We start from the raw sequence: 21796 nt of genomic DNA, 5'->3' as shown, positions 1-21796 counted from the left end.
GCTAAGATCACTCAGACTTATAAACTTTAGAATTTAACCTAATATAAATAATAAGGCTAAGACCCTAGAGTAATATTAAATATAGAGATTAGCCTGATAAATTTAGACCAAAGTTTTGACTCCTCAAAAATACACTTTATTACCTGGATTTCTATAAAAGAAATATTTTTTAGGTTTGTGTTTTTAAAATGAGTGTGTGGTCCATAAATGTGTCTCCTCTGCAGCAGCATGAAGTAAAACTGGTTTTCAGAAAAAAAAGTCTGTTTTCTGTTTTCTGTTGTCAAGGCGAGAACCAAAAACCCGACTCCTGACAGGCGGCAAAAACTCTCGTCGGCTCCGAATAAATGCTGGTTGTAACTCTACTGCGATCTGTCCTCGTCTGCCGCTTCTGACAGCTGCCTCCCCCTGATCTCCCCCAAACTTCCCCCTAACCTCCCCTCCTCCGGCGGCCGCTGGGCCTGAGCGAACGCCTCGACCAGGCGGATCCTGACAGGAGAATTTGTGGGTGACAGCTTCAACAGACCCTAATAAAGTACTTTTCTGTTGGTCATGCTGAGTTCGAGTGAAGTGGGAAAAAAGAAAGTTTTCACTTGAGTGAACTGTGAAGGGAGTGTTTGTTTTACCTGAGCAGACACGCCGACAGAAAACACAGAGACGGGAGGAGATCAACGTGGATTATTACCCAGAGTGGATTAAACCTGAGGATTAATTATTAATTTTTACAGATTCAGGGCCAGAAAATATCTGCAGCTTAACCTGACTAATATAAATATTAAAGTTAACACTATTAAATATTATAAATATCTGCAGCTTAATCTGACGAATATCAATATTAAAGTTTTTAAACTATAGAGTTATATAAATTATGGAGCTTAACCTAACTAATATAAAATATAAATGTTAATATAAATACTATAGAGTATTATAAATATCTGGAGCTTAGCCTGACTAATGTAAATATTAAGGTTTAAATTATAGAGTTATGTAAATTATGGAGCTTAACCTAACTAATATAAATATTAACACTAAGACCCTATAGTATTATAAATTATGGAACTTAACCTAACTAGTATAAATATTAAAGTTAACATTATTAAATATTATAAATATCTGCAGCTTAACCTGACTAATATAAATAATAAAGTTAACATTATTAAATATTATAAATATTTGCAGCTTAATCTGACTAATATGAATATTAACGTTTAAACTATAGAGTTATATAAAATATGGAGCTTAACCTAACTAATATAAATATTAACGTTAACATTATTAAATATTATAAACAATGGAGCTTAACCTAATTAATGTAAATATTAATGTAAAGACTATAGAGTATTATAAATATATGGAGCTTAACCTAACTAATATGAATATTAAGATTAAGACCCTACAGTAATACAAATAATGGAACTTAACCTGACTAATGTAAATATTAAGGTTAAGACTGTAGAGTATTATAAATAATGGAGCTTAACGTAAGTAGTATAAATATTAAGGCAACGACCGTAGAATCGGATTATTAGTTTTAATTAATCAATTAACTAATAATAATATTAAAGCTAAGACTATAGAGTAAAATAAATTACCAAACTTAGCCTAAGTCATATTAATAAATATGCTAAGACACAACACTATTAGAAATCATGGAACTTAACTGGCCAATTGAAATTTTAAGGCTAAGACTATAGAGTATTATAAATGACAAAACTTAATCTAACTCTTATGAATATTAAGACTAAGACCTACAGTACTTAACCTGACTAATGTAAATATTAAGGCTAAGATTGTAGAGTATCATAAATAATGGAACTTAAACTAACTCATATAAATATTAGGGTTCAGACTATAGAGTATTATACATAATACAGCTTAACCTGACTAACATAAATATTAAGGCTAAGACCTACAGCATTATTAATTATGGATCTAAGTAATATAAATATTAAAGCTAAACCTATAGATTATTATAAATAAAGAAATTTAACATAATAGATTTTATCTGTTAGATTTTATAGATTTTAGGGCTAAGACTCTACAGATTTAAAAATAATGAAACTTAATTAAAAATAAGGCTAAGACCTGGCAGTATTATTACCTGATTAATATACATATTCAGGCTAAGAGAACAGAGTAATGTAAATTACGGAACTTAATCTAACTAATATAATAATGAAGTCTAACACCCAACAGTACTCTAGACTATGGACCTGAAGTTTACTAATATAAATATTCAGGCTAAGACCCAGCAGTATTACTGTGAAAAGTTCCACGGCAAAACAAGACTCCAGAAAATAACTTCATGATTGAAAGATGATTGCAAAAAAAACCAAAAAACAAGCAACGTCACAGCTTCCTAAAACCTACAACAGTAAATATAACCTAAATAAAGTGGAATTAGCTAATAAGGGAGTTCTATTCTGATACATTCTTTTCATATTTTTTAGTTTTTTAAATCTAGTATATTTTTTATGTGTTTTGCGATGTGTGAAGTTCTGCAACTTTCCTTCAGATCTCAGAAAGGATTTGATCAATGAAGCTGAAATTTCATAAATAACACTTTAATTATGGCTAACATTTGAGATTTGACCTGAAATAATGTTTCTGTGTTCAACTTAAAGCCGCTGAATGATATCTGGAGAAGAAATGTAACCAGGTAGATGTTAACGGCTGACCATCATTAGAAAACACAATATTATAGAGAAGATACTGGATCTAAAACTGAGATTAAATCTTCTGTTGCTGCTGATGAGAATCGCTCTGGTTCTGGTCTAGTTCTATCTGGTTCTGGTTGGGTTCTATCTGGTTCTGGTCCGGTTCTGTCTGGTTCTGGTCGGGTTCTATCTGGTTCTGGTCGGGTTCTACCTGGTTCTGGTCCAGTTCTATCTGGTTGTGGTTGGGTTCTATCTGGTTCTGGTCAGGTTCTATCTGGTTCTGGTCCAGTTCTATCTGGTTGTGGTTGGGTTCTATCTGGTTCTGGTCAGGTTCTATCTGGTTCTGGTCCAGTTCTATCTGGTTCTGGTCGGGTTCTATCCAGCATTTCTCACCTCCTTGATCTCGTCTTTGGCCTGCTGCAGTTTGTCAGGTTTGTTGGTGAACTGAAGTTTGGCTTCAGCTTCTCGTTTCTTCTGCAGCAGCATCTGACTGTCCTGCCACTTCTGCCACGTCTTCATCCGGTGCTCAAACACTCCCTGAACACACAAACAACATTTAAATAACACTGAAATAACGTTTAAATAACACACAAACAACGTTTAAACAACACACAAACAACGTTTAAATAACGCTGAAATAACGTTCAAATAACACACAAGCATCAAGTACTCCCTGAACACACAAACAGCGTTTAAAAAACACAGAAACAACATTTAAATAACACAGAAACGTTTAAACAACACAGAAACAATGTTTAAACAACACACAAACAACATTTAAATAACACACAAACAATGTTTAAATAACACAAACAACATTTAAATATCACACAAACAATGTTTAAATAACACACAATGTTTAAATAACACACAAACAACATTTAAATAACACAGAAACAATGTTTAAACAATACACAAACAATGTTTAAATAACACACATTGTTTAAATAACACAGAAACAACGTTTAAATTGCACAATGTTTAAATAACACAGAAACAATGTTTAAATAATGTTTAAAAAACACAATGTTTAAATAACACAGAAACATTTAAATAACACAGAAACAACGTTTAAATAACACAGAAACAATGTTTAAATAACACAGAAACGTTTAAATAACACACAAAGACCATGTAAATAACCCAGAAACTTGGAAATTACAGAATAAACATAAATTATCCAACAATGAATAATGTTCTTATCATCAAGATAAGGAACTGAAATATCTTTATTTACATTCAACATCTTACAGGTGGTGATTCTTTGTTTTGATATTTTTGCACATTTTTTGTTGTTGCCTGTCTTATGCGTGTAATTTATAAAAGGTTGTTTAAAAAGTCTTAGTTTAGCATATCACAAAAAAAGTCATTAAAAAAGTCATAGTTTAGTATGTCACAGAAACACAATATGGTATGTCACAAAAAAGTTATGGTATCATATGTCATGAAAAAGTCATTTAAAAAGTCGTAGTATGTCATAAAAGTCATCCAAAAAGTTTTAGTATACTATGTCGGAAAAAGTTGTTTAAAAAAGCATAGTTTAGTAAGTTTAAAAAAAGTGGTTAAAAAGTAATAGTATGTCATAAAAAAGTCATCAAAAAAGTTGTAGTTTACTATGTCATAAAAAGTTGCTTAAAAAGTTATAGTTAAATACATTAAAAAGTCCAAACATAGTATGTCACAGAAAAAACATAGTATCATGTCACAAAAAAAGTCATTTAAAAAGTCACAGAATAGCATGTCATAAAAAGTCAATACGTTGTAGTAGCCTATGTCATAAAAAGGCGTTATGGTCGTAATATGGTACGCCATACAAAGTTGTTCAAGTCTTAGTTTAGGATGTCATAAAAAAGTCAGTATCATATGTCATGAAAAAGTTGTTAAAAAGTCGTATGCCATAAAAAAAATCATCAAAAAAGTTGTAGTACACTACATTGTATAAAGTTGCTTAAAAAGTCATAGTTCAGTAAGTTATTAAAAAGTTGAAGTATAGTATGTCATAAAAAACATAGTATCATATGTCATAAAAAAGTAATTAAAAAAGTTGTAGCATAGTATATCATAAAAAGTCGCTAAAAAGTCTTAGTAGCTTATGTCATAAAAAGTTGTTACAGTCGTAATATAGTATGTCAGAAAAGTGGAAGTGGCCTATGTCATAAAAATTTGTAAATATAGCATGTGATTAAAAAGAAATCATAGTATCATAATTAATCAAAAAGTCATTAAAAAAGTCGTGTCATAAAAAAGTCACCAAAAAAGTTGTAGTATACTGTGTTGTAAAAAGTTGCTTAAAAAGTCATAGTACGTTATTAAAACGTTGTTTTAAAAAAAGTCCTAGTATAGTATGTCACAGAAAAAACATAGTATCATATGTCATAAAAAAAAGTTGTTTAAAAAGTCGCAGAATAGCATGTCATAAAAAGTCATTAATACTTTGGAGTAGCCTAGTTCATAAAAAGTCGTTATAGTCGTAATATAGCATGTCATAAAAAATAACAGTACCATGTCATGAAAGAGTTGTCAAAAAAGTCATAGTATGTCATAAAAAAGCCACCAAAAATGTTGTAGTGCACTGTGTCGTAAAAAGTTGTTTAAAAAGTCATAGTTTGGTACGTCAGAAAAAACAGTATTGTATGTTGCAAAAGTTTTAGTAGTTTATGTCATATAAAGTTGTTAAAAAAGTTGTAATATAGTATGTCACAGAAAAAACAGTATCATGTCATGAGAAAGTCGTTAAAGTCGTAGTAGCCTATGTCATAAAAAAATCGGTAAAAAGTCGTAACAAAGTATCATATGTCATGAAAAAGTCATAATATGTCATAAGAACATCGTCAAGAAGTCATAATTTCGTGTGTCATAAAAAGACGTTAAAGTCGTAAACAGACTCTCAGATTAACCTTCTAGCCTTTCCGGACTCGTTTTTCCACCTCCTAACCCTCATATCTTCCTCCTTCCTACCTTGACAGCGGTCAGCAGTCGTACGTAATCCCCCAGCAGCTCTGAGAACAGGTAGAAGTCTCCGTTGGCCTGGTCCTGGTGCAGCTGGTCGATCTTCTCCTCCACCTCGGCCAGCTGAGATAAAGCTCTGGACAGAGCCGTGTGGTCCTCGCTGTTCCCCAGCATGGCCGCCGACTTGGCAAACTGAGCCGTGTTCACCGACAGCTCTGGAGAGGAAACATTCACAGGAGGATAGTTCACTGATGTAGAACAACCAGGAAAAGATGTACAACAACCAGGAAAAGATGTAAAACAACCGGGAAAAGATGTACAACAACCAGGAAAAGATATAAAACAACCAATAAACGATGTAAAACAACCAATAAAAGATGTCAGACAACCAATAAAAGATGTAAAACAACCAATAAAAGATGTAAAACAACCAATAAAAGATGTCAGACAACCAATAAACGATGTAAAACAACCAATAAAAGATGTCAAACAACCAATAAAAGATGTAAAACTACCAGGAAAAGATGTACAACTACCAATAAATGATGTAAAACAACCAGAAATAGATGTAAAACAATCAGTAAAAGAGGTAAAACAACCACTAAAAGACATAAAACAACCAGAAAAATATATAAAACAACCAGTAAAAGATGTAAAACCAGAAAAGATGTAAAACAACCAGAATGATGCAAATCAACTAAAAAAACGCATAAAATTACAAAACTGTGACGTAAAATGACCAGAAAATGCATAAAATGACCAAAATGTGAAAGAAAACAAGCATAAAAAGCTCTAAAACAACCAGAAAGCTGCAGATGGACCAGAACTCATTCTGTACGTTAAATAAATGAATCATTTCTCTACCTTTCCTGTGACAGACCAGAGACTCAACGCTGGCGTGAAGTTTCCTCAGCTGGACGTCCAGATTCTCAAAATGCTGCTGCTTCTCCTCAAACCACTGATGAACAAACAACCAAACAAACAACACAAAAAACAGTTTGTGGAACTTTTGTAAAGTTCTTTAAACCATAATAATCTTCATATCATTTCTCCTTCCATCCTTCCTTCGATCCCTCCTACTATCCTTCCATCTTTCCTTCTATCCTTCCTTCCATCTTTCCTTCTATCCTTCCTTCAATCTTTCCTTCTATCCTTCCTTCCATCTTTCCTTCCTTCCTTCCTTCCACCGTTCCTTCTATCCTTCCTTCCTTCTATTCTTCCTTCCTTTCATCCTTCCTTTCCTCCTACTATCTTTCTTTCCTTCCTTCCTTCCTTCCCTCCCTCCTAGTATTCTTCCTTCCTTTCTTCTTTAGTTCCTTCCATCTTTCCTTCTATCCTTCCTATTTACTTCCTTCTTTCCATCCTTCCTTCCTTTCTTCCTTCCATCCTTTCCTCCTACTATCCTTCCTTCCTTCCTTCTTGAGTTCCTTCCATCCTTCTTTCCTACTATCCTTCCTTTAGTTCCTTCCTTCCTTCTTTAGTTCCTTCCTTCCTTCACTCACAGCGTCTGATTCGTTCATCTTGATCGTCATCTTGTTGACGGCGTCAGCAGCTTTGTTCACCATTCGCAGGAGTCCAGCGCTGCTCAGAGCCTGAGTGCTGACGGCCCGTGGCAACTACAAACAAACAAACAAACAAACAAATATCAGGTTCTTATTATACTTTGAGTTGTAGATTTGCCCCGTAGCTTTGGGGAAACCACATGAATGATCTATCAAAACGTGCAGCTCAATCGGGACTAATCTGCTGTGACTTTTGGTGGCGATTCTTCGAACGGTTTTTACGAAATTCATAAAAAACTGTATTAAAATCGCCATTGAAATGAATGGGAAGTCGGCCATTGCATATTCTCCCTGTGAATGCATGGGTTCTCTTCGGGTTCTCCGGCTTCCTCCCACAGTCCAAAAACATGCTGATGTTAATTGATTATTCTAAACTGCCCGTAGGTGTGAATGTGATTGTTGGTCTGTATATGTAGCCCAGCGACAGACTGGCGACCTGTGAAGGTGTCCCCTGCCTTCACCCCAGCACCCCCTGCAACCCTAATGAGGACTGAGCAGTGAATAGATAATAGATAATGGATGGATGGATGGATGGATGGATGGGAAGTCGGCCAGACAACCACCTAAACTAGCCACCCGTAGAGCCCTGTAGCTCTGGTATACTTAACACTAGACACTTCATTCTGAGTTTAAACAGATCACCAGGCTTTACGTGTTATTCATGTAAATTTGTGTTTTGATATATTTTAAGGTTTTTACGCAGTCGTAGTTTAGGTTGTATGTGTCGACTAAAACTCTCATTGACTTCCATAATATCTGAGCTGTAAAACCAGAAACAGTGAGTCTCTCTAACCTGATAGTAAATCTGTAGAAAACTCAGAACAGACATGAAACCGCTTCAGAACGGACATGAAAACGCTTCAGAACGGACATGAAAACGCTTCAGAACAGACATGAAAATGCTTCAGAACAGACATGAAACCGCTTCAGAACGGACATGAAAACGCTTCAGAATGTTCACAACTAGATCCTGATTCACACGCTGGAAGAACTTCTTTAATCCGACTTCTAGTTTCAGAGCTGTGACGGTCTGTTTGAGCTCTAATCCTAAGTCTGAATGCTCTCACAGGTGATTGGCTGGTTGATAGACTTTCAAAGTAAAAGCTCAAAGATGTCAAAATGTGTTTTCAATAATAATAATAATAATAATAATAATAATAATAATAATAATAATAATAATAATAAATTATATCTTGTGTATAATTATAGCAGGAAATATTAACCGATAGAAACTTCCTGCCTTCCTTCCTTCTATCCTTCCTTGCTTCCTACTGTCCTTCCTTCTGTCCCTCCTTCCTTTCTACCATCCTTCCTTCCGTCCTACCATCCTTCCTTCCTTCCTTCTGTCCTTCCTTCCTTCCTTCCTTCCTACCGTCCTTCCTTCCTTCCTTCTGTCCTTCCTTCCTTCCTTCCTTCCTACGTCCTTCCTTCCTTCTGTCCTTCCTACTGTCTTTCCTTCCTTCCTTTCTTCCAACAGTCCTTCCTTCCTTCCTACCGTCCTTCCTGTCCTTCCTTCCTTCCTACCGTCCTTCCTTCCTTCCTCCCTTCTGTCCTTCCTTCCTTCCTTCCTTCCGTCCTTCCTTCCATCCTTCCTACCATCCTTCATTACGTCCTTCCTTCCATCCTTCCCTCCTACTGTCCTTCCTTCTGTCCTCCCTTCCTCCTATCACAGCTATGTTTCCTCCCTCCTCCTCTTCCTCCTTTTCCTTCCATCACGTTTAATGAAGTCGTTTTATTCGCTGAACAACTTCAACCGCAGCAAAAGAAAAAAAACAAACGCCTAGGAAACGTCGTCGATGTCCGTCTGAAAATAGCCTCATTTTTCTTCATTTTGGAAAAGTTTACTTTTCTCGTGGACACGCGAGGTTTTCTTACCCCGCCTCCCCTCCTCTCCAATCTCATTTAGCGTTAGCGTTGGCGTCCGGGGGCCGGTGGGTCCCGGGGGCCTCGGAGCTGCAGGCCGGAGGGTAAATGAACGGAGGCGGAGGGCTGGTTGTGTTTCATTAAGCTAACCGCTCAGCCGTCCGACAGGTTCGCCTGTTAAATCGGTGACACGAAGCCATTTGTTGTGTTCCACGGCCGCCGGGAGACAGCCCCAAACGTTCCCAAGATTTACAACAAAGCAGGAAACAGGAAACCCTTAGAGGCAGTTTTTAGAGTCGCTCTGCTTCGACCTTGTTGGGAAAGAAACTCAGAAAACTGAGACAGAAAGTCTGATCTGAACATCGATTCTCCGACTGTCCTCAACTAGAACCAGGGGAACACCGGGGAACCTACAGTGACGATAGGGAGGAACCCTAGAAGGTTCCTTTTACTCCTAAGTAGTTGTTTAGTTCACTATGGCTTTAAAACATGTAAATATTTGTGTAGAACAACAAACAGTTTGGTCTATTTTAACAAAACAGCTGACAGGATGACACAAGTTTAAAAATGTCTATTTATGCGTAATATCCAGAATCTATCCATACTCTGGTACGTTTCAGCTCAATTCAGAGAACTTTTTCTGCAGGAACCTCTGAAAACTCTGTTTCTGGAGGATTTTTTTTGTGTTTTATGTGTCGACCTTTACGTCTGCTGTTACAAAACAAACACCAAAAAACCAGTTTGTGACACTTTTGTAAAGTCCTTTAAACCATAATAATCTTCATATCATCATTTCTCCTTCCATCCCTCCTCCCTTCTGTCCTTCCTTCCGCTTTTTTATTTGTTTTGTTTAATTGGTTTTTAAACCTCAGCAGTGTAGCTTGGCATTAAAAAAGTTGTAAAATCGTATGTCATGAAAAAGTCGTTAAAAAGTTGTAATATAAAAAGTTGTAGTATGTCGTCAAAAACTTTGATGCCATTATGAACCTTTTTTAAAATAATTTTAATTATTTTAGTGTGTTTTTGGACAGTTTTGAGAGACGTATATTTGTAATATTTGAAGCTCATATTGGTGTGAATGTTAACTCATTTTAAACAAGCCATCTTGTTCTTCAGACTGTTTAGTCCAACCGTACAGCACGAGAACCTCAAGTTCTTCAAGTATATTAAAAATATTCAAAACAAAAATCACAATTTCAGGATCAGATTCAGTAAAAAAAAAAAATGACGTGGTCTTTTCCTTTGTGTCGACACAAATAAATTTTTCTTGCCACTGTCTCCTTAGGGCTGCTCTGGGGGTTCATATGGGTTCTGTAAAGCGTCTTAAGACAATTTGACTGTAATTGGCGCTATATAAATAAAATTGAATTGAAATTGAATTGATCTTGGTTGATATTAGGTAAATCTCAGCTGTTAAACTTCAGTTTTTTGGAACATCTGGTGCATTGATGTTGGAAGTTTTAACTCTCTAATCACCAGATCTTCAGTCTGTAGGACTCTGAAGGACAGAAATGCGTCTCTCAGCTCACCTCATCCAAACAAACTGGACTTTTTAAGCGGCTGTTTTGGCATCGAGCTGAAAATTAGCCTCCAGAAATAGCAGCAGCTCTGAGTTGGGTTTTGTTGATTTTCTGCAGCGGACTGTTTCTGCAGCGCTGTGATGATAACGAAGGATCCTGACTGACGAGCTGAAAGCTTCATGTTTACCTCAGAGCTCTCCAGGAACTGCAGGACGTCGGGATCCTTCAGCAGGATGGGATGTTTCACCGTCCTCATCAGATACCTGGAAAACACAACGTCTGCTTGTTAGAAGGTCCGGCTTCAATCCAACGACGTGAAACCAGCTGCTGTTGCTGCTTTTTCCACATTATCGGCTGATGTTGGAGTTTAACAGTAATGCTTGGCATCTGAAAATCAGCCTCTGGTCCACCTCTTTAACCAAGACTCAATTCTGCATCCTAGTAAAGCATTTCTTGGAATTATTCACAACTTATACGCTGCAAAACCATGAAATTTGGCGCACTGGTTAGTAAAAGTCCTCTGATTCTGTTCACCAAGTTTCACGTCTGTACATTAAACGCTCTAGCGCCACCATTGGGTCGAAGATGGAGGTGAATGTCCAAGAATTAAGTACTGTTGGAGTCCCGAAACGGGACATGAAAAAGTCATACTATAATATCATACTATAGTATGTCGTATAATTATCCAACGTCTCATATCTGTACCTGTGAAAGGTGTATGTAGTCTTCGTTAATGTTTTTATTCTATTCTTCTATTTCTAGTCCTGTTGTTTACCAGGGGATTGGGGATTAATAAAGTTTATCCTATGAGTCTATCGGTGCTGCTGAGGTGAATTCTGTTCCGCCGTTTTAACCTTCTAACAGGTAAACATGAGAAAACTGACCCTCTAGAGACGCCGTCCCTCTTTATACTTTTTCTAAACACTTGCTTGGATCAATTTGTTGTTGTTTTTGTGCGACTTTGACACTAAACAAAAATATACATACAAAATCAATTTTAACTTTCATAATGTTGACGAACGTACATTTTTGTCCTCATTAACCTCCTTCATTAATGTGTTTTAGTGTGTGTGTTAGTGTGTGTTAGTGTGTGTTTCCATCAGCTGCAGTTCTGCAGCTCTGAGCTCCGTCAGCTGTCATTGGCTGACCTTCCTGTCAATCAAACAGCATCAGTAAAGGGCAGCAGAATGTCAGCCCCGCCCCCTTCGCTCCCCCCTCCCCTCCCTGCTGCTCAGCATTCAGCACACACATACACACACACACACACACACACACACGTGCACTAACACACGTGCACCTGCGTGTCCTGTAATGATGATGTATCTAATATTTGTGGTTTAACCTTTCGGCCTGTAAACTTCTGACCAGGTTGAACTTTAATACAACACAAAAACACACACTAAGAACAAACACACTAAGAACACACACACTAAGAACACACACACTAAGATCACACACTAAGACCACACATCTGCCAGTGTGTGATTTAGTCGCCTTAATTTCCTGTTTTTAACTTGAATCGATGTTTTTCTTGTCATGTAGCGTCAGATTTACTGTTAAATTAAACTCTTATGATGTAATCGTGTAAAAGTCGTAGTGTGGTGTTTCCTGAAACAGATGTAAAATAAAACCATAGCACAGGATGCTGTGAAAAAGTCCTAAAAGTCTCAGTGCAGTGTGTATAGTACGTGAAAATCACAATTAGTTGATTAATTATAATTAATGGTCATTCAAAGAGCAGCATGTTGTGAAAAAAGTCATAAAAAAATCATAGTTTAGTATGTCTTGAAAAAGTCCTAAAAAATTTGAGGGCAGTATGATATAAAATTGTAAAAAAAAATGTCATAGTGTAACATGTTTTAAGGAAGTCATTAAAAAGTCATCGTATAGTATGTTGTCAAAAAGTCTAATAGTATCTCATAAAAAAGTTGTTGAAAAAGTCATAGTACAGTATGTCATAAAAACATGGTTAAAAAGTCATAGCATAGCATGTCAAAAAAAGTGGTACAAGTCATAATATAGTATGTCATAAAAAAGTCGCAAAAATGTCGTAATATAGTATGTCATAAAAAAGTCATTTAAAAGTCATAGTATAGCATGTCACGAAAAAGTTGTTAAAAGTCACAGTACAGTATGTCATAAAAAGTTGTTTTAAAAGTTGCAAAGTAGTACGTTGTAAAGAAAAAACAATAGTTGAAATGTCATTGTATAGTAGCTGGCTAAAAAGTCCTAAAAATGTCATAGTAAAGCATGTTATGAAAAAGTCATAGTGTGGTATATCATAAAAAAGTTGTTAAAAAGTCGTATAACATGTCTTAAAATAATTGAAGTTGTAGTATAGTATGTCATAAAAAAGTCGTAGTATGCTATGCCATGAAAAAGTTGTTAAAAAAGTGGTAGCATCGTATGTCATAAAAAATGAAATTGTGTATGTCGTGAAAAAGTCGCAAAAATCTGAGTTTAGTACACTGTCATATGTTAAATGAAAATGTTACAGTATCATACAAAATGTCATGAAAAAGTCGTAAAAAAGTTATAGCGCAGTATTTTGCGAAAAGTTGTAAAAGTGTCATAGTGTAATATGTCGTGAAAAAGTCGCGAAAAAATGTTCTAGCATGTTGTGAAGAAGTCCTAAAAAGTCTTAGTATACCAAATCATGAAGTAATATTAAAGAAAAAACCGTACAAGAGTCATAGTATAGCATGTTGTAAAAAATATAACAAAGTATGTCGTGAAAAAGTCGTAGAAAAGTCACTTGTGGGGGTTTAGCTAGCGACGGGCACCATGACAGAGTCTCTTGTGGTGGTTAATGACCTCCGACTGGAATTCGTGTGCTGCGGTCGACAACTGTTTCTGGAAATAGCTTGAAATTCACATACCTGTTATAATGATGAAGTAAATAAATGAAGTTCAAATCTTTTAATACCAAAGATATGGTAATTTAATCCCTCATTCAGTAGCGAAGAACGACAGAAAACCAACACTAATGTAATAAATAATAAATCCTCCGTACCTCTCCAGAGCCGACCGTCTCTTCTCCACAAACTCGTTGGATGACTGGTCCTCCTTCCCAACCTTCACCTTCGTCATCCCTGCAGACGTTAATTAACACGACTGATCAACAAGCAGCACCAGGACACTAATTAACTAATCAATCACCGAGGAATCAATCAGTGAGGAATTGATCAGAGCTTCCACCAGCAGGAACCAACAGGAAGCTTCCAGACACACCAGGAACTCTGGTTAGAGACCATCCTGGGATCTTCTGGAGATAAAATCATCCTTTCTTTGTGTAGAACTGTTTTAAAATGTTATTTTTGACACCTTTTACAACATTTTGGACATGTTTTCAGTCATTTATGGTCATTTTGTTTTAAAAAACATTTTTAAAATTGATATTACATCATAAAATAACAGAAAATGTCCTCCTCAAAGTGAGATTGGGACACAAATTTTTTTTAAAAATTGATGAATTAAAAAAAAATCTACTGTTAAAATAAAGACAGATAGAGAGCTGAAGAGCAAAACAGAAGTCAAAATTTATGAAAACAGAATAAGAAAATGAAAAAAAATTCTTATCATAGATTTGCCATTAATATTATATTATTAAATAACAGAAAATTTCCTGCTCAAAGTTCGATTGTGACGCCAAAATAAAATAAAATTAAATAGAATAAAACTATATATTATTAATATAAGGTTATGAGCAAATAGAAGTTCAATTTATTTAAATTTTTTTTTATTAAATATATCCACATTTTCATAGACTTATCATTAAATACAATTTATTATATTATATTATAAAATATCAGAAAATGTCCTGCTCAAAGTTAGATTGTGACACCCAAATAAAATAAAACAAATAAAAATAATATAATAACGATAATAATATTATTATCATTGTTAGTATAGAAAGGTGAAAGGCAAAACAGAAGTCAAAAATGTATAAAAACTAAATAAGAAATTTTTAAAAATTAATATATCCACATGATCTACCACTAAAAAAATAAAAATAATAAAATCATTAAATACCATTTTTAAAAATTAAATAATATTATTATATTATTAAACAACAGAAAATATCCTTCCAAAATAAAATAAAACAAAATAAATATTATTAAAATAAAGACAGATAGAGAAGTTAATCTTTATAAAAGAAAAACAAAATAAAAAAATAAACGTCACACTGAATAGACTAAAATATGTAAATAGATTAATGAACAATAAATAAATGTACTTCTATTTAATTATCATCAGATATTAGGTGCATGAATCAGCTTTTTTTCTTACCCACGATGCTTTTCTCTGGAGCAGGAGGGACGATGTAGCCGATGTGGAGATACTTGGAGGCCAGTTTACTGTGGAGGCCCAGAAAATCACTGAAACGCCGTTTTACCGAGAAATCCTTCTGCTTGAACAGTGACATGGAGGTCTGACGAGAAGATGGAGAGAGAAAAAACATAAAACTGACTGAAAACCTCCTCTAATCAACACCTGAGACACTAAAACCTGTTCATCAGGTAACATCAGAAGATAAAAACATGTTTCTGGAAGGTTTTCTGGACATTTAAGTCAAAGGTCAAACAGCTCCTGATTGGTTTAGCACTAACTAGCATCAGCATGCTAACAGTTAGCGCTGCTAGCTAGTGTTAGCATAACAACAGTGTGAGCTCCAAAGGTCGGCAGGTTCCTTTATGGTTCAGGTGTTTGTCAGGTGACTGCACACCTTTGTTTACCTACCCACAATGCTCTGCTGCTGTCAATAAACAAAGCTACAGACTCACTGGTCGCCTCTGTAGGGACGTTTTTCTGTCAGACTGTCTGAACGTTAGCTGGAGTTTCTGAATTGCTTTACCTCTGATTTAATCTGAGTCATTTAATATGTAGTATCTGCAAATAATACACATTTCAAGTGTATCTGCTATACTGATGAAGTTCTGAGGTTCATAAATGACGAAAAATATCCAAAAAGCAAGGGCAAAATAAAAAAATGTTCAAAATGACAACCAAAGCCGCTCAGTGTTACTCAATAATGGTTGAAAATGTTCAATCGCACCAAAGTTGTCCAATTTTACATAAAAATCATCCAAAATTACTAAAAAACACTTTCAAAATGACACCAAAACTGCACATTACTACTTAATAATGGTTGAAAATCACTCAAAGATGTTCAAAATAACACTGAAGTTGTCCAATATGACACAAAAATGATCAAAAATTACTCAAAAATTTTTCAAAATGACACCAAATCTGCACAATGATTTAAATAATAGTCGAAAATCACTCAAAAATGTTCAAAATTACACTAAAGTTGTCCAATATTATATAAAAAAAGATGCAAAATTACTTAAAGATTTTTCAAAATGACACAAAAATTGTTTATAACCAGTCTAAATTGTTGAATACTTACTGAAAAATGTTCAAAATGACACCAAAGCTGAACAATATTACTTAAAACCACTCAAAAATGTTGTGTATTACATAAGAACGATCCAAAATGACCCAAAAAGTCTTTAAAATGACTGTTTAGAACCACTCAAAAATGGTTGACATTTATTTAAAAATTTTCCAAATTATGCTAAAGTATTTCAAAATTATGAGAAAATGATCCAAAATTATTCAATGACGGTTTCAAATGATTCATATCTGTGCAAAAAGACTCCAAATCAGTGCATAAAGATAAAAAATGTAAATGTCATGGTTCTATCTGCTGGACTGATGAAGTTCTGAGGCTCAGAAATGATGGAAAAAGTCCATTAAAAAGTGATAAATCTGGACCCACCTCTATGAACTTCAAGGACCTGGAATGTTGTAAGTGAGACTAAACTTAAAGACTGGAAGCAGGAAAGGAGAACGTCCCCTGGAGAAAGTTCTAAAGTAGACCTACCCACAACTGGAGAAAGTTCTAGAGTAGACCTATTGACAACTGGAGAAAGTTCTAAAGTAGACCTACCCACAACTGGAGAAAGTTCTAGAGTAGACCTATTGACAACTGGAGAAAGTTCTAGAGTAGACCTATTGACAACTGGAGAAAGTTCTAGAGTAGACCTACCGACACCTGGAGAAAGTTCTAGAGTAGACCTACTGACAACTGGAGAAAGTTCTAGAGTAGACCTACTGACAACTGGAGAAAGTTCTAGAGTAGACCTACCGACAACTGGAGAAAGTTCTAGAGTAGACCTACTGACAACTGGAGAAAGTTCTAGAGTAGACCTACTGACAACTGGAGAAAGTTCTAGAGTAGACCTACCCACAACTGGAGACAGTTCTACAGCAGACCTACCGACAACTGGAGAAAGTTCTAGAGCAGACCTACCGACAACTGGAGAAAGTTCTAGAGCAGACCTACTGACAACTGGAGAAAGTTCTAGAGCAGACCTACCGACAACTGGAGAAAGTTCTAGAGTAGACCTACTGACAACTGGAGAAAGTTCTAGAGTAGACCTACTGACAACTGGAGAAAGTTCTAGAGTAGACCTACTAATCTACTACTCTAGAACTCTCTCCAGGGGACGTTCTCCTCCATGGACTTCAAGGACCTGGAACTCTGGAAATATGAAGGTAGAACTCTCACCTTAGTGGTCACTTTATAGGCCATGTAGGCGTTCATCCCGTCACCTGAACACAAACAGATTCCCGAAGTTAAATTATCATATTATATGTATATGATGATACACTCCTCACAGTTCCATGATTTTCCAGGATATTCCAGGATATTCCAGGACTACGGGGATCATCTTGTACTCACCAACTTTCTCTGGGTCGGACACTGATATGTGGATGTCAAAAGAATCACCGCCTTCTTCCTCTTCAATCTGCACAAAGAAACAGACTTTTAGATTCATTTGAAAACAGTAAAAACTTCAGCAGGTTTCTTTCTATTGGAATCTGACTCTAAAACCTCTGATTAAAATGTCCTTTTACACAAAAAACTTTGATTTGACTCCTTTATGTTTCCTTTCTGTCTCATGATATAAAGATTTCTTTGACTTCTGGTTGTTTCTATGATTTCTGTTTGTTTTTATCGTCTCTGGCTGCTTTTCAGAACTGTTTTTCTTTCTTTTTTTATTCTTATTGATATTTCTAACCTTTTAAAGTAGGTTTCTTTCTGAGCTGTATAAATAAAGTATATTATTATTATTGGTCATAATTCCGTTGTAAAAGCTGTCCAAAAGACATTAAAAGCTGCTAAATGAAGTAGTGTGAGTTTAAAGTGACCTCGTCGAAGGAGGAGTGTGTGAACATGTCGTCGTGGGCGTGGCCGATTCTGGGCGTGATGACGGAGGTGGGTGGAGTTATGGGGGTGATGGCGGGCGACGGGCCGTCTGACAGCAGGACGTCTCTCTCTGGACTGTCCAATGAAACCTCCTCGGTCGCCTCTGAGAAACATTTAACACAGGATGATGGAGGTTAACGAGTCGATAGAGACTGGAATAACTTGTTGGTAGATACTTATTTATAGATAAACAAACCCTTAAACCGATATGCAACCAATACCAAAAGGAAAATACTTGGAAAATTCAACCTAAAATAGAAAACAATTTGAATATTCCTCCTTAAAAATTACAAAACTCATGTACTATCATATATCTACTGTACTGATGAAGCTCTGAGGCTCAGAAATGATGGAAAATATTCAAAAGCATCAGACAAAATTACAGTACTCTTTCAATTTATTCAAATTTCTCCAAAATGGTTCACAAAAAGTTTTCAAAATTGCACCAAAGGTGAACATTGTTACTCAATTATGGTTGAAAATCACAAAAAAATGTTCAAAATCACATTAAAGTTGTCCAATATTACATAAAAAAGATCCAAAAGACACAAAAATTGTTCACAATTACTCAAATTTTTGAATGCGACCCAAAAAATGTCCAGAATCAATTAAAAAACTGTTTAGATTTGTTAATAAATGTTCGAAATGACGCAAAAGTTGCAGCATATTACTCAATAACTGTTGAAAAATCACTCAGAAATGTTCAAATCCACACCATAATTCGGAAAAATCCAAAACTGGCATGAATTTGAACTTTAACAAGGAGCTAAACTGCAAATTTGTAAATACCTTAAAACACAAAACACATTTATACAGTTAAAAATTAAAATATTTTCACAGGAGTAGCAGCAAAAAACAAAAAATACCTCAAAAAACTAAAGTTCATCTCACCAAACAGTTAATCTGATCCCAGACGAGCCCCCAATCGTCAAAGAGGAAACCCCACAAACCAGAATTAAAAACACGTTTATGTTCCAGAAAGTTTAAGGAAACTAAATATTAACTAAATATAACTGAAGGATGTGGAATCCAGAAGATGAAGGAGGACTTTCTAACCGAAACCATCAGACACCAGAAGACTCCACCCAGTGAACTGAACAAACAACCAGAGGGTCTTTACTGCTTATTCTGTTTGTTTAGTCTTTTTACCTTCAGGGCTTTTACCCAGAACATCACAGAAAATTAAATATCTGCAGCCTGATATGTAAAAATTAGATCTTTTTAGTCTTTAACGCACTTTGTTTGAAGTTTCTTGTTGTCGAATATGTCAAAATGTGCCTCGGAAACATCCGGAAATATGTTTTGATGTTAAAAAAATTGGTGGATTTTTCCATTAAATGTTGAGTTTCATCTCATCTGTCAAGTTCTTCTAAATAATTCTGATCCTAAACAGCAGCTGAAAGGTGACAAACGACCCACATAAAGTGTTCTTATAGTTTTATTTTAGGTGTTCATTCTTACCGGCGAACAGATCTTCTGGATCGTCATCGAACAGTAAGTCCTGTTTGGGTCCGTTGGAGTTGGTGCTGATGTCCTCAGCAGGTAAACTGGCTGGTTGTGACTAAAAAAAAAAACAAAAAACAAAACAGACAAATATGTGACTTCTGGTGCAGCAGGTGAAAGAAACCAAACAGGTTTTAGAGAAAACCTTCTGTTAGATGATATTTACTGAAACGAATCATTAGAATATCCACCTTAAAGACCACGGATAGGATGTCAGTCTGTAGTGTACAAAAAACAATCAAGTATTTTGGTTCTTTCATAGATTTATTACAGGTTCTCTGGAAATACGGGTCAAAAATAAACACACAGCAACTTTAATCATCAGCTATGATGATGTAGAAAGTTGAGTTAATCAGATTTTTTTTAGTTTCATGGCCTCCTAAATAGTCTAACCCTAACCCTCTTCTTGGGACTGGTTTATGTTTGGTTTCAGTCTTTGTTTTCCTGGTTTTGGATGTGATTTATAGTTGGTTTAGGATTTATTTTACTCTGGATCTGGTCCTGGATCAGGACTGGTTTCAGATGGTCTTGGGCAGGTCTTTTGTTAGGAGTAGTTTAGGTTTGGTTTTGTCCGGATTTTGAACTGGTTTTTGACTTTTTAAGGATGATTTCCAAAACCAGTTTCAATTGTCATGTAGGACTGGTTCCAGACTATATTCTGACTGGTTCTGAATTTTTTTTTGGACTGGTTTAGGTTTGATTTTGGTCCTGGTTTTAGATCTTTTTAGGATTACTTTAGGACTGGTTTCAGTGGATTGTAAACTTCTTTTAACCCCAAGAACACCAAACCTACCATCAAGCATGGAGGTGGCAGTATCATGCTCTGTGGAACTGGAGCTTTACACAAAGTAAATGGAATAATGAAGAAGGAGGATTACCTCCATGTTCTTCAGGAAAACCTAAAACCATCAGCAGAAGGTTGATCTTGGACACAGTTGGATGTTTCAACCAGACAATGAGCCCAAACACACATCAGACGTGGTAAAGAAATGGTTCCATCAGGCTGGAAAGAAGGTTCTAGACTGGTCTCCCCAAAGTCCTGACTTAAACCCATCAAGAACCTGTAGAACCAATCCTGAGGCAGTTAAACTGATGGTAATAATGACCAGTAAAGACTCAACAGATTCCACAGAAGAAGCAGAAACAAAGCGTTTGTCATCCTGGAGTTAAACTGATTGATCAGCAGCTTCCAGAGAAAACACAGTAAAGACCGACTCATCCGACTCCAGACTCACCTCGACTTTCCCAGAAAACAACAGAAACAATTCAGGTTTCAGCAGTTTTACAGCAGCAACAGTCACTGGGTTTCTGTTCTGACTCAACACGACATCCTGCATTCCTACAGATGTTAACCAGCTCCACTTAAAGTCACATCTGGAAATGTTCTGGTCGGATTATGAAAAGAAAATTGGACTTTTTGTTTCTGAACAGTTTGTTAATTTAAACAACCGGAGGACAGAAAAAAACTTTCAGGAGAGTTTTAGTAAAAAACCTCATAAATCCAAAGTTAAAGTCAAACTGCAGATAAAGTTAAAGAGTTTCTGAATCACGAGGACAGAAACTGGTTTATTATCGCTTCAGTTTACAGCCTGAAGTTCAACTTTTCTCTACGTTTCTTTGTGTTTCCATTAATATTGTTCATTTAAAAGATTAAAAACAGGAATTAAAGGTGCAGAAGTCATTTCAACTTTGTTTTTCTTTAACTTTAATCCTCATTTCTGACGTTTCTTTTCTGCAGGACGAGTTTCTTTTAGCCTCAGCAGCTAAACTTTCATCTCTGGCTGCAGTAAAACATCATGAGGTCATTTTATTTCACCGTAAAAAAGGTTTGAAAGCTGCACTAAAAGGAAAACATCAAATATCTTCCTGCTTTTCTTTCTTCTGTGGATTCTCAACATTTTTAATAGATTTAAACAGATTCTGGACATTGTTTTGAGTCATTCGGAACATTTTTTTGAGTAATTTTGGATCATTTTCATGTAATATTGGACAACTTTAATGTGACTTGGAATTTTTTAAAATAAATTTCAATAATTTTTTTAAGTGATTCTGGATTTTTTTTTGTCTTATTCAACAATTAGAGTAATTTTGAACAATTTTGTGTCTTTTTGAAATTTTTTTAAGTAGTTTTTGAGTGATTCTGAACAATTTTTGAATAATTTTGGATAAATTTCATGTAATATTGAACAACTTTAGTGTCATTTTAAACATTTTTAGTGATTTCTGATCATTTTTTAGTAATACTGGAATTATTTTGCATCATTTGGAACATTTATCAATGAAGTTAAACAGCTTTTGAGTGATTCTGGACATCTTATTTATTGGACCAGACACCTGAAGAGAGAATCTGGGAGCTGCTTGGGTTCAGGAAGAAGTTTTTAGCTGAAGCAGCAGGAAACAGGAAGTGATGACAAACTGTTTCCTGGGTTCTGAGTCAGCAGGAAGTTAAAGGAAACTCTGGAAACAGAA

General features: G+C 35.4%; 1 protein-coding gene across 1 annotated transcript in view; it reads right to left on the bottom strand.

Moving 5' to 3' along the window:
* The window catches only part of snx2 (sorting nexin 2), a 37758-nt gene that overhangs the window by 9956 nt on the left and 6006 nt on the right, over positions 1–21796 (bottom strand). Inside the window, exons 2-12 of the mRNA XM_055011554.1 lie at positions 19286–19385; positions 17767–17927; positions 17297–17363; positions 17123–17166; positions 14839–14980; positions 13562–13640; positions 10736–10811; positions 7106–7219; positions 6468–6561; positions 5613–5818; positions 3048–3191 (exon numbers count right to left, since the gene is read on the bottom strand). Of these exons, the coding sequence (XP_054867529.1) occupies positions 3048–3191; positions 5613–5818; positions 6468–6561; positions 7106–7219; positions 10736–10811; positions 13562–13640; positions 14839–14980; positions 17123–17166; positions 17297–17363; positions 17767–17927; positions 19286–19385 (1227 nt within the window). The remainder of the gene's footprint in view (positions 1–3047; positions 3192–5612; positions 5819–6467; positions 6562–7105; positions 7220–10735; positions 10812–13561; positions 13641–14838; positions 14981–17122; positions 17167–17296; positions 17364–17766; positions 17928–19285; positions 19386–21796) is intronic.

The sequence above is a fragment of the Amphiprion ocellaris genome, chromosome 6, assembly GCF_022539595.1.
Source record: "Amphiprion ocellaris isolate individual 3 ecotype Okinawa chromosome 6, ASM2253959v1, whole genome shotgun sequence".
Lineage (NCBI taxonomy): Eukaryota > Metazoa > Chordata > Actinopteri > Pomacentridae > Amphiprion > Amphiprion ocellaris.
Note: the sequence above shows the minus strand (reverse complement) of the source record. Positions and strands in the feature narration are given on the sequence as shown.